General features: G+C 66.8%; 1 protein-coding gene across 1 annotated transcript; it reads right to left on the bottom strand.

The window, feature by feature from the left end:
• Positions 1-455: 455 nt before the first annotated feature.
• LOC141935729 (uncharacterized) lies at positions 456-10,445 on the bottom strand (the record flags this gene model as incomplete). Its single annotated transcript, XM_074852223.1, is given in 17 exon segments — positions 456-846; positions 848-1,006; positions 2,095-2,153; positions 2,156-2,237; positions 2,332-2,476; positions 2,560-2,690; positions 2,732-2,829; positions 3,757-3,926; positions 4,004-4,047; positions 4,142-4,231; positions 4,352-4,410; positions 4,652-4,764; positions 5,804-5,884; positions 5,969-6,112; positions 7,077-7,520; positions 7,973-8,129; positions 8,237-10,445. Coding segments are annotated over 17 exon segments (4,281 nt in total), but the record flags the coding sequence as incomplete, so codon positions are not given.
• Between the last annotated feature and the right edge of the window lie 2,323 nt (positions 10,446-12,768).

Here is a 12,768-nt window from a genome sequence, read left to right as displayed (position 1 = left end):
AATTTTTGGGGGGTTTTCCCCCAGTTTTGGGTTTCTTGGTGCTGTGGCTCCGGGTCAGCACGTGCAGCTGCTCCTTTGGCTGCTGCCGGGGGGGCAGGGGGGAGGGAAGGGCCCCCCTGTGGTGTGGGGACTTTTGGGGGGGGCAGGGGGGGAACCTTGTCCCCATATGGGGTGTTTTGGGGTTCAAGTCAGCCCCAAGGGGGGGGGTTATGGCCCCAAAATGTCCCCACTGAGGTTTTGGGGACACGGGTGGGGTGGGGGTCGGTGGCCGCTGCGATGGAGGGGAGTCTGGATGCACTTGGGGGGGGGGGGGCTGAGGGCTGGATCCATCCCGGCCCCCCCAGGACCCCTCCCCAGCCTTCCCCCCACCACCGCTGTGTGTCCCTCCACCCCCCCATAGTGCCTGACCCCCCCCCACCCCGGGTGTTTTTGGGGACACGGAGGGGGGGCAGCGGTGGGACACACACCTTTATTGCACAATGGAGAGCAGCAGGCAGCAGGCGCGGGGAGGGGGCGCAGCGGCGACGCTTGGGGGGGGCTGAGGGGGGGGGCTGCGACCCCCCCCATCCCCCATATCCCTTTTTGGGGGGGGTGGGGCATCTCCCTGAGTTTCCCCAGCCTTAATCCCAAGCCCTGTGTCCCCCCCCAGGTTGGCTCAATACTGGCGGTGCCCGAAGGAACCTCGTACCGGGGTAGGGGGGGGTGCCCCCCCCCCCAATCCCCCTGTCCCCCCCCCCCCCTCCATGTCCATCACAGCAGGTTCTTGTTGCGTTTGGGGACGATCTTCCTCACCGTCCGGCGCTCGGAGATGTTCCTCTTGACGCGGACGGTGGGGGGTGATGGGGGGCTCAGGGGCCAGCGAGGGGCTGGAGTGGGCTTTGGTCAAGGTGGGGGGATCTGGGGGGGCCACCACTGGCCCCGCTTGGGCTTCCCACCCCTCCAGGTCCTCGCCACCGGCGTTGATCCACGTCTCCAGCACCTGCACGTAGGTCTCATAGCGGCGTCTCTGCCGTGGGAAGATGGGGATGGGGGTGAGCCACCACCATGGGGATATCCCAGTGTCCCCCATGTCCCATAATGGCATCTCTTCCATGGGGAAGACAAGGATGGAGATGGGCCACCACCATGGGGATGTCCCAGTATCCCATAACAGCATCTCTCCCATCAGGAAGATAAGGATGGAGATGAACCACAACCACGGGGACATTCCAGTATCCCCCGTGTCCCCTGTGGTGCATAATGGCATCTCTGCCATGGGGAAGATAGGGATGGAGATGAGCCACCACCATGGGGATGTCCCAGTGTCCCCCATGCCCCATAATGGCGTCTCTTCCATGGGGAAGACAAGGATGGAGATGGGCCACCACCATGGAGACATCCCAGTGTCCCCCTGTGCCCCATAATGGCGTCTCTTCCATGGGGAAGACAAGGATGGAGATGAGCCACCACCACGGGGATGTCCCAGTGTCCCCCATGCCCCATAGTGGCATCTCTGCCATGGGGAAGATAAGGATGGGGGTGAGCCACCACCATGGGAATGTCCCAGTGTCCCATAACAGTGTCTCTTCCATGGGAAGACAAGGATGGGGGTGAGCCACCACATGGGGACATCCCTGGTGTCCTTTATGTCCCCAGTGTCCCATAACAGTGTCTCTGCCATGGGGAAGGTAAGGATGGAGATGAGCCACCACCATGGGGACATCCCAGTGTCCTCTGTGCCCCATAGAGGCATCTCTGCCATGGGGCAGATAAGGATGGGGGTGAGCTACCACCAAGGGCACATCTCAGTGTCCCCCATGTCCCATAGTGGTGTCTCTGCCATGGGGACGACAAGGATGGAGATGAGCCACCACCATGAGGACATCCCTGGTGTCCCCTGCATCCCATAGTGGCATCTCTGCCATGGGAAGACAAGGATGGGGGTGAGCCACCACCATGGGGACATCCCTGGTGTCCTTTATGTCCCCAGGTGTCCCATAACAGCGTCTCTGCCATGGGGAAGGTAAGGATGGAGATGAGCCACCCCCATGGGGGACATCCCCATGTTCCTGCTGTCCCATTAATTAAATTAACGAGGAATTAAGCAGACCCCACCTCGTAGAGGAGATACTCCTTCTTCAGGCGGTACTCGTCCAGGTCGCGGGCTCGTCCCGCTTCTCGGGGAGGTTGCGTTGGTGCTCAAAGAGCTCGTCGGCCACCCGCTCCATCCACGCCTCGTGGGAGCGGTGCTGCTCCTCCTGCCCATGGGGCGAAGGGTGTGGGGGGGTGATTGGACACCCATGGGTGGCACCCACCCCCCCTCCAACCTGATCCCGGCAGCGGGGGGCTCACCGGGGGGCTGCGGCTGGGGGCGGCGGGGAGGATGGGGCGGACGAAGCGGCGTTGGGAACCGACGGCGGCGGGGAAAGGGGGCGAGGAGAAGAGGGCGGCCACCAAGTTGATGCGGGAGATCCAGGAGAACATCTCCTCCGGCGTCCTGCCGGGAGCGAGGAGGTCATGGGTGACATCATCACCCGTGGGGACATCTCTGTGTGTCCCCCACTCCCTGCGGTCACTCACGGGGCTTGGAAGAGGAAGACGCGCCAGTCGGCCGTCTGCAGGCGGAAAACGTTGGGGCGCTTGGTGTATTTGCTGGCGCGCTCGGCCAAGGCGTGGTGGACCCCCAAAGGCTCCTCGACCTCGGGTCCCTCCTCTTCCTGGGGGGCCGGGAAGGGTCCCGGTTCAGGGGGACGGCGGGGGTCCCCGTTCGCCCCCCCGGTTTGAGGAAGTAGAGGACTGTCCCCTTTAGCACAGCCTGGAAGGGTTTCCAGCCTCGTCTGCCCCATGGCGCTGCGGGAGAAGTTGGGGGGTGGGGTTGGACCCCAAAGTTGGACCCCAAAACACACCCACCCCCCCAAAGATGAGACACCCCCCCCCTCATGGCTCCAATAGACCCTGGCGTTGCGCCCCTCCCCACCAATGAACCCCAAATCTGTCCATGCCCCCCCCGTCTCCGTAGACCCAGCGGACCCCAGAATTACCCTCCTGAACCCCAAGAGAGGCTGAGAGCCCCCAAATCTGCCTCCCTGGATCCCAAACCAGCACAGATCTGTCCCCCACCCCCCACCAGGCCCCAAGAGACCCCAAATCATCTCCCAGACTCCACCCCAAATTTGCCCCTCCTGGCCCAAAATATGCCAAATCTGCCCCCCCCCCCCCCCCGGCCCCAAAACACCCCAAATTTGCCTCCCCTGGCCCTGAAACACCCCAAATGTGCCTCCCTGGATCCCAAAACACCCCAAATCTGTCCCCAGCGGACCCCAAAACACCCCAACCCTACCACCCCCCCCAACCCTAAACAAATCTGCTCCCAGACCCCAAATCTGCCCCCTCGGACCCCAGCTCTGCCCCCCTGGATCCCCCATCACCCCAAATCTGCCCCCCAGGCCCTGAAACACCCCAAATGCGCCTCCCTGGATCCCAAAACACCCCAAATCTGTTCCCAACAGACCCCCCAAACCTACTCCCCCAACCCTAAACCACCCCAAATCTGCTCCCAGACCCCAAAATACCCCAAATCTGCCCCCCCCCGGGCCCCAACAGCCCCAAATCTGCTTCTGTGGATCCCAAACCACCCCAAATCCCCTCCAGGGATCCTCCAAAACCCCCAAATCCCCCCACAGGACCCCCCAAAATCCCCTAATCTGACCTCAAACCACCCTAAATCTGCCCCCCCTGAACCCCAAATCCCCCCCCCCGAGCCCCCCCCACACTCACTTTTCTTGCCATCAGCCTCAGCCAGCACCTTCCTGGCCAGCCAGCCCCGGCGGTAGATGACAGCCCCGGCCCCCCCCGGCAGGTCCAGGAAGGGGTTACTCTTCTTACGGCCGGGGGGGGCCAGGCTGGCCCCCCCACCCGCCTCTTCCTCCTCCTCCTCCTCCTCATCCCTACGGGGTGCTCAGCATCACGGGGTGCCCCCCCCACACCCCATATTCCACCCCCCCCCTCATAACCCCATACTCACACTGCCCACGCCAGCTTCTCGCTGCGGATGGAGCCGTATAGAGCCTGCAGGGGGGAAAAAATGGGGGGTTGGGGGGGTCCAGGGGGTGCCCCCCCCCCCATTTTCCAGCCTCGCAGACCCCCCCCCCCCCCCAAATACCTTTAGCTGCTCCCTGGGGAAATCCTGCCCGTCCATCATCCCGCTCAGGTTGGCCACGAATTCGGCGCTGGTCATGGCACGGCCGAGGCGCTGCGGGAGCGGGGTGGGTGTGTGGGTGCCCCCCCCCCATAATTTTGCACCCCCCCCCCCCAAAAATGCCGGGTGTGGATTTTAGGGTGGGGTGGGGGGATGTCTCCCCCTTTTCCTCACCTGCCCATGGAGGTCGGTGTTCAGCAGCATGATGGCACACGTCAGGGAGTGCACGGCGTCTGGGGGGGGGGGGGGGCGGGGGGGGGGGTGTCAGAATTGGGGTGTCCCCCCCCCCACAGGTGAGGACACCCATCCCCGTGAACCCCAACGGGTGAAGCTGGGAGTGCCCCACAGCGCTGGGAGGGGAGGGGAGATGGGTGGGGAAACTGAGGCGTGGTGTGGGGTTGGGAAGGGGGGGGGTCTGGGGGTGTATGGGGGGGGTCTGGGGGGGCCCCTCCCCGGTCCCTCGCAGGGTCTCACCCGGGGAGGGGAAGGTGCCGGGGTTGCAGCGATGGTAACGCCGGGAGAAGTGGCCGAGGATGCGCTCGCGCTCCTGTGTCTCCCCCGTCAGCACCAGCGCCTGCAGGAAGGACCTGGGGGGGCCCCCCCCGTGATGGCAGCGGGACCCCCAAAACACTGAGCCCCCCCCCCGACCCCCTGCTGGTTGCACCTCTGCCCCCAGAATCTGCTCCACGCCCCCCCCCCCCCAGACCCCAAATCACCCCAACAGCCCTAAAACTGCTCCCCCGACTCCAACAGACCCCAGTGTTGTGCCCCCCCTCCTGCCCTGGGACCCTAAATGGTCCCACATCGCCCCCCCCCTGCCCAGGCAGCCCCCCAAATTCTCTCTGTAGACCCCGACAGACCCCAAAATTACCCTTCTGGGCCCCAAGAGAGGCTGAGAGCCCCCAAATCTGCCCCAAAACACCCCAAATCTGCCTCCCTGGATCCCAAACCAGCACAAATCTTCACACCCCCCCCCCCCCCGGCCGCAAGAGACCCCCAAATCATCTCCCAGACTCCAAAACACCCCAAATTTGCCCCTCCTGGCCCCAAATATGCCAAATCTGCCCCCCCCGGCCCCAAAACATCCCAAATTTGCCTCCCCTGGCCTGAAACACCCCAAATGTGCCCCCCTGGATCCCAAAACACTCCAAACCTGCCCTCCCTGACCCTAAACCACCCCAAATCTGCTCCCAGACCCCAAGAGACCCCAAATCTGCCCCCCTGGATCCCTCATCACCCCAAATCTGCCCCCATCACCCCAAATCTGCCCCCCTGGATCCCCCATCACCCCAGATCTACCCCCATCACCCAAATCTGCCCCCCTGGATCCCCCATCACCACAAATCTACCCCCATCACCCCAAGTCTGCCCCCCCTGGATCCCCCATCACCCCAAATCTACCCCCCTGGACCACAAATCTGCCCCCCTGAACCCCAAATCTGCCCCCCCAGGTGCCAATTCTCCCCCCCCTGGACTCCAACACCCCCCAAATCACCCCAAATCTCTCCTCCTCCCAGCTCCAACAGCCTCATCTCCCGTCCCCCCAGATCTCAGCCACACTATCAATTTGGGGGGGTACCTTTGCCCCCCCTGCCGCCCCCCCCCCAATCCCCCTCCCATCACTACCTGAGCGCCTGGTCCAGTGTCTGGCCCCCAAATTGGAAGAAGTCCAGATACTCCTGGGCCACCATCCCACTGAAATCATTGCTGGGGGGGGGGACACGAGCTTGAGAGGGGGTCCCCAACCCCAGGGGACCCCCCCAAAAGGTGGGTGTGTCCCCCCCTCCTTACTTCTTGCGGAGGAACGAGGCCACCTGGGACCTCTTGAAGCCATCGAGGTGGAAGAGGCGGGTGGCCAAACGCTGCGCCTCCCCCCGCCGTCCCTGTCCCCCGTTTGCCAGCGCTGGTGTCACCGCTGACCCCCCCGGAGGGCACCTGGGGGGAAGGGGGGGTAAGGAAGGGGGGGTCAGGCAGTGCTGGGGGTGGGGGGGGGTCCCCTTAACTTTGCCCCGGTGGCTGGTACGACTGGGGGTGAGGGATGGGGGGAGGAATGGAGGGGAGGGAGGGGGTCTGGGGGGGTAGAGGGGGTGGGGGGGGTGGGGGGACACAGGAGTCGGGGGGGTGGAGGGGGTCTGGGGGGGGTGGTTGGGGGACAGAGGGACGGAGCAGACGGGGTTTTGAGGGGGGGGAGTGTCAGCCAGCACTAGAGGGGGATCCCCTTAACTCTGCCCCACTGGCTGGTATGGCTGGGGGGGGGGGGGTGTGGGGTGGATCTGGGGGGGAATGGGGGTTGTGGGGGGCTGGAGAGGGGCTGGGAGGTGGGGGGGGGACAGACAAAGCAGATGGGGGGTTTGGGGGTGTCAGCCAGTGCTGGGGGGGGATCCCCTTAACTCTGCCCTGCTGGCTGGTGTGGCTGGGGGAGGGGTTGGAGGGGGCTCGGGGGGGGGCTGGAGGGGGGACAGGGGAGCTGGGGGGGGTCTTGGGGGGATGGACAGACAGATGGAAGTCGGGGGGGGGGACAGGCAGGATCTGGGGGCTGGGGGGGGGGTTGGGGAGCACACAGGGGGCTGGGGGGGTGGATGGGGAATTGGGGGGCGGGGGGGGGTGGGGGGGGCAGACAGAGGCCTGGGGGATCAGTGGGTGCCAGGGGGGGACAGACAGACAGACAGAGGGGACAGGTGTTGGGGGGGTCAGATGCAGAGGGTCTGGGACAGGGTGTTGGGGGGCAGAGGGACAGAGGGGGGGGTCTGGGGGGGGCCGACAGACAGACGGGGGGGTCTGAGGGGGACTGAGAGGGCTTTGGGATGGGATTGGGGGGGGAGAGAGGGAAGGGGGGGGGACGCCCACGTGGGACTGGGGGTGCTGGGGTGGCCACGTGGCCGGCGCCGGCGTCCCTCACCCATGGGTGCTGGCGGGGGGGTCCGGCGGGGGCTCCTCGCCCGTCGCGGGGGGCAGCTCCTCCATGGCGGGGTGCGGTGGCGGGGTGGCGGGGGGGGGGGCCCTGCGCCACTTCCCCCCCCGGGCAGGAAGCACCCGGGGACGCCGGCAGCCAGGCACAGCCGTGTCCCGGCATGGGGGGGCCCCCCTGGGACACCCCGATAACCCCCGATCCCGGGGGACCCCGCGGTGGCAGAGAGGAGAGTGGGGAGGGGGGCTGGGGGTGAGCCAGGGGGGGCAGGGGGCTGGGGGGGGGCTGGTACCCCCCTCCCAGGGGCTGATACAGGGGGCTGGGGGGAGGCTGGGGGTGAGCCAGGGGGAGCTGGAGGCTGGGGCGGGGCTGGAACCCCCCTGCCATGGGCTGATATGGGGGGGTTGGGGGTTTCTGGTACCCCCCTCCCTGGGTCAAATCTGGGGGGGCCAAAGGCTTGGTGGGGGGCTGGTACCCCCCTTTTTGGGGCAAATCGGGGGGGGTTGGGGGTTTCTGGTACCCCCCTCCCTGGGTCAAATCTGGGGGGGCCAAAGGCTTGGTGGGGGGCTGGTACCCCCCTTTTTGGGGCAAATCGGGGGGGGTTGGGGGTTTCTGGTACCCCCCTCCCTGGGTCAAATCTGGGGGAGCCAAAGGCTTGGTGGGGGGTTGGTACCTCCCTTTTTGGGGCAAATCAGGGGGGGTTGGGGGGGTCTGGTACCCCCCTCCCTGAGGAAAACCTGGAGGGGATGGGGGCCTGGCGGGGGGCTGGTACCCCCCTCCCAGGGGTGGCTTTGGGGGGGTCGGGGGCCTGGGAAGGGACAGATCCTGGTCTCCCCCTCCTGGGGCCACACTGAGGGGGGAACTGGGGCTGGGGGGGTCCCATTCACCCCCCCTTGGGGTAAGGTCCTCTAGAGGGGTTGGGGGTCGGGGGGGGTCCTGGTACCCCCATTCTGGCTGAAGCTGTAGGGGGCTGGGGGGGGTCCCCAGATCCCGGGGGCAGATCCGGGGGGTCGCAGAGCGCCAGGCCTGGGGGTCGGGGGGGTCCTGGGGGGGGAGAAGACACAGCACGGGGTGGGGGGGTCCCCATCAGCATCAATTTCCCCCCCACCCCCCCCAAAAGAACCCCAGTGCTGGGGGGTCCCCACACTCACCCTGCTCCGGGGCGCTGCCGATGTCCCCTCCTGCCGGGTCACACCCAAGGGGTGGGGGGGTGTGGGTGGGGGGGGGACACCCCCATCCCTCCTCGGTGCCCCCTGGGGTGTCGTCTCCCTCGGTGATGAGCAGTGGCTGCAGGGCGGCACCGTGGGGCCGGTAGAGAGGCACCCGCTGGGCACCCATGAGTGCCAGCACCCGGCTCTGGAAGAGGGGGTTGGTGTGGAAGTGGGGCTCCTCCTCCTCCAGATCCTCCTCTTCCTCGGCGTCTTCCTCCCGGGAGGAGCAGCCATCATCCTCTTCATCATCATCCTCCTCTTCCTCCTCACTGCATTCAGGGTCCTGGTTCTTGGGCGAGATGGTCCCATCTGTGGTCATGGACTTGGGCGAGATGGTCCCATCCATGGTCATGGACTTGGGTGAGATGGTTCCATCCGTGGTCATGAACTTGGGCGAGATGGTCCCATCCATGGTCATGGACTTGAGTGAGATGGTCCCATCCGTGGTCATGGACTTGAGTGAGATGGTTCTGTCTATGGTCATGGACTTGTATGAAATGGTCCCATCCTTTGGCACATGCTCATGTGAGATGTTCCCATCTGAGGACATGAACTTGGCTGAGTTGGTCTCATGGGTGGGCGTGGACTTGGGCGAGATGGTGCCATCTACTGGCACATGCTCCTGCGAGATGGTCTCATCCATGGGCACAGGCATGGGGGAGATGCTCCCATCCACGGCCATGGACCAGGGCAAGATGCTCCCATCAGTAGGCACATGGACGCGAGGCTCGTTTGGAATGTTCCCACCCATGGCCACGTGCGAGATGCTCTCATAGGCGAATCCATGGCCTTGGTGCTCAGGGAAGATGCTCCCATCCACAGGCATGAACTTGGGTGAGATGGTCCCATCTGTAGACAGGTGGAAGGTGCTCTCGTACGTGGATCCGTGGCCCTGGTGCTCGTGGAAGATGGTCTCATCCATGGCCATGGACTTGGGTGAGATGTTCTTATCCACGGGCATGAACCTGGGTGAGATGGTCCCATCTGTAGACACATGGAAGGTGCTCTCGTACGTGGATCCGTGGCCCTGGTGCTCGTGGAAGATGGTCTCATCCATGGCCATGGACTTCGGTGAGATGTTCTTATCCATGGGCATGAACCTGGGCGAGATGGTCCCATCTGTAGACAGGTGGAAGGTGCTCTCATACGTGGATCCGTGGCCTTGGTGCTTGGGCGAGATGGTCCCATCCGTGGCCATGGACTTGGGTGGGATGCTCCCACCCGTAGGCACGTGGAAGATGCTCTCACATGTGGCTCCGTGGCTTTGGCGCTCACTCAAGACGCTCCCACCCGTGGGCACGAACGTGGGCGAGACGTTCTCCTCCGTAGACCCAGGGCCACGCCGCTGGGCTGAGACGCCCCACGCCGTGGCCGCGCTCCCAGCCGTGGCCCCGTGGCCGCGGTGCCAGATGTCCTGGGGTGGGGGGTGTCGGTCGCCGCCGTCCGTCTGTCCCTCGATGGCTCCCTCCAGCTCCCAGACACACAACTGGGCTTGCGCCAGGCTGGCCCAGAAGACGTCGGCGCCGGCGGGTGCCACGGCGGGTGCCACGGCGGGGGGGGTCACCCCTTTGGCACCCACCCCCGAGAAGACGATGGCGTCCTGCGCCGCCAGGACCCCGGCAGGGGTGGGGGGTGGCAGGGGTGGGGGGGCCCGCCGGCTCCATGGCGCCGTGCCCGCCGTTACGGCTGCCCACCCACCGCCGCGTGCAGGCAGCTGCCCGTCCTGCCCGGTGTCACCGTGCCCGGTGTCATGGCCATGGGTCAGCCCTGGGGGGGGGAGCAGGAGGAGAGGTGGTGGGTGGGGGGTGCCTGAATTGGGGGAGGGAGAAGGGAGGGAGGGAGGGAGGGAGGAGAAGGGAGGGAGCGAGGAGAGAGGGAAGGATGGAGGAGGGAGAAGGGAGGGAAGGAGAATGGAGGAAGAGGAGGGGAGGGAGGGAGGGAGGAAGGAGGAAGAGGAAGGGAAGGAGGGAGGGAGGAAGGAGGAAGAGGAAGGAAGGGAAGGAGGGAGGGAGGAAGGAGGGAGAGGGAGAAGGGAGAGAGGGAGGGAAAAAGCAAGGAAGGGAGGGAGGGAGGGGAAAGGGAGGGAGGAGGAAGAAGGAGGGAGGAAGAGAGGGAGGGAAGGAGGGAGGGATGAAGGAAGGAGGGAGGGAGGGAGGGAGGGAGGGAGGGAGGTGGGAGGGAGAAGGGATGAAGGGAGGGAGGCGGGAGAGAGGGAAGGAGGGAGGGAGGGAGGAGGGATCAGAGGAGGAAGGAGGGATGGAAGGAGGAAGGAGGAAGGAGGAGGAGGAGGAGGAGGAGGAAGGAGGAGGAGGAGGAGGAGGAGGAGCAGGGAGAGCCTGGACGGGGGAGGGGGTCACGGTGGGCACCTCCGGGCAGGGGTGGGGGCCGAGCACCCGCACCCCAGCACCCGCACCCCGTCCCCGTCCCCCGCGTCACCCCACGGCCCCCACGTCACGGCCCCCACGTCACCCGCGTCACCGCCACCGCCGGCGGCTTCCGGCCCTGCCGGGGCAGGAAAGGGGGATGGGAGCGGGGGGGGGGGGGGCGGGGGGGGGGAGATACCCAACCGACCCCCCCACTTGCGGGGGGGCTGCACCCCACAGCGCACCCCACGCCCTCACCCCCGCGCGGGCCGCGGCGGAGCACAACCCCATAGCAGCCATCAGAGAAGCCACCACCATCGCGGGGGTGGGGGGGGGGGCACGGCTCAGCCACCCGTGTGTCCCCCCCCCCCACGCCAGCACCCCTGTCCCGAGCACGGGGGGCACCCAGGGGCTTCCTGCAGCATTTGGGTGGGGGGGGTCCCCAAATCACGAGGGGGGGGTTCGCACCCAGCAGCGGGTGCTGCCTGTATTTGGGGGGGGGGGGGGCCCTGCCGGGGGGGGGGGTGTCACCCCAAAGTGGGTGCTGCGTGCGCACTGAGGTGGCCACCTCCGTGGGGCCCCCCCCCAAATTTGTGACACCCCCCTCCCCGGGTCAGGGGGCACCCCAAGGGGTAGGGGGGTACCCAAAGGGTTATGGGGGGGCTTTAGGGGGTCCCAAGGGGTGGGGGGGAACTTAAAGGCTTCTAAGGGAGCTCTGGGGGGGGGGACCCCAAGGTCGGGGGGGGGGGGGGGTGTTTGGGGATGGGGACACCAAAGTGGGGAGGGGACCCCGAGGGGTTATAAGTGGGCTCTAGGGGGTGGGGAGGGACCCCAAAGGGTGTAGGGGAACGCAAAAGCTGGGAGGGCCCTGAGGGGGGGGGCGAAGAGTGTGGGGAGACCCCAAAAGTTTACAAGGAGGCTCTGGGGGGGGACCCCAAAGGGTGTAAGGGGCACCCCAAGACCTATGGGGGAACTGCTAAGCTTATGGGGGCTTTGGGGGACGGGGGGGTCCCCAAAGGGGTGGGGGGACCCCAAGGGGTGGGAGGGACCCCAAAGGGGTGGGGGGGACTCAAAGCTCTGTGGGGGCTCCAGAGAAGCCGTGGGAGACCCTCAGGGGACATGGGGGACCCCAAGAGTTCTGAGGGGCCCCCAGGGGTGGGGGGAGGCCCCTCAGGTTTTTGGGGGGATTCTCAAAGCTTGGGGCGCCCTCCAGGGCCGGGAAGGGGGGGCCGGGGGAGTGCTGAGGGCTACGGGGGGCCCCCAGGGGACACCGCGACCCCCCCCCCGAGCCATGGGGACCCCCCGGCCACCCCGGGGGTCCCGCCTGCACCCCCCCCCCCCCCGCTCCCCTCCCCTTACCGGCACTGCCGGCGCGCGGCGCGGGGCGGGTCCAACGCTGGCCACGCCCCCTACGGCCGGGGGCGGGGCAAGGGAGCGAGAACGCGCCCGTTTGACCACGCCCCCTCCCGTGAGGCCACGCCCCCCTCGGCGGGGCGGCCCCTGGTCCGGCCCCTCCATGGGCCCGATCCTGCCCCACGGGGCCCGATTCTGCCCCACAGGGCCCAATCCTGACCCTCTATGGGCCCGATCCTGCCCCACGGGCCCCGATTCTGCCCCCCACCGGGCCCGATTCTGACCCTATACGGGCCCGATCCTGCCCCACGGGCCCCGATTCTGCCCCACCGGGCCCAATCCTGACTCTCTATAGGCCCGATTCTGCCCCACGGGGCCCGATCTTGCCCCTCCATGGGCCCGATTCTACCCCACAGGGCCCGATCCTGCCCCACGGAGCCCGATTCTGCTCCACAGGGCCCAATTCTGCCCCACGGGGCCCAATCCTGCCTCTCCATGGGCCCGATCCTGCCCCACGGGGTCCGATTCTGCCCCCCGGAGCCAATCCTGACCCTCCATGGGTCCGATTCTGCCCCCCGGGGCCCCATCTTGCCCCCCGGGGCCCGATCCTGGCCCCCCCAGGTTGATCTTCCCCCATGGGGCCTGATCTTGCCCCTGGCCATGGGCCCGATCCTGCCCCCCCCATTTGTGCCCCATATAAGCCTGATCCTGCCCCACCGTGGCCCCATCCTGCCCCCCGCCCCCCCCCCCCCGCCC

Source organism: Strix uralensis, chromosome 28 (genome assembly GCF_047716275.1).
Source record: "Strix uralensis isolate ZFMK-TIS-50842 chromosome 28, bStrUra1, whole genome shotgun sequence".
In the NCBI taxonomy this organism is placed as follows: Eukaryota; Metazoa; Chordata; class Aves; order Strigiformes; family Strigidae; genus Strix; species Strix uralensis.
The sequence above is the reverse complement of the archived record's forward strand: the minus strand, read 5'-3'. Positions and strand labels throughout refer to the sequence as shown.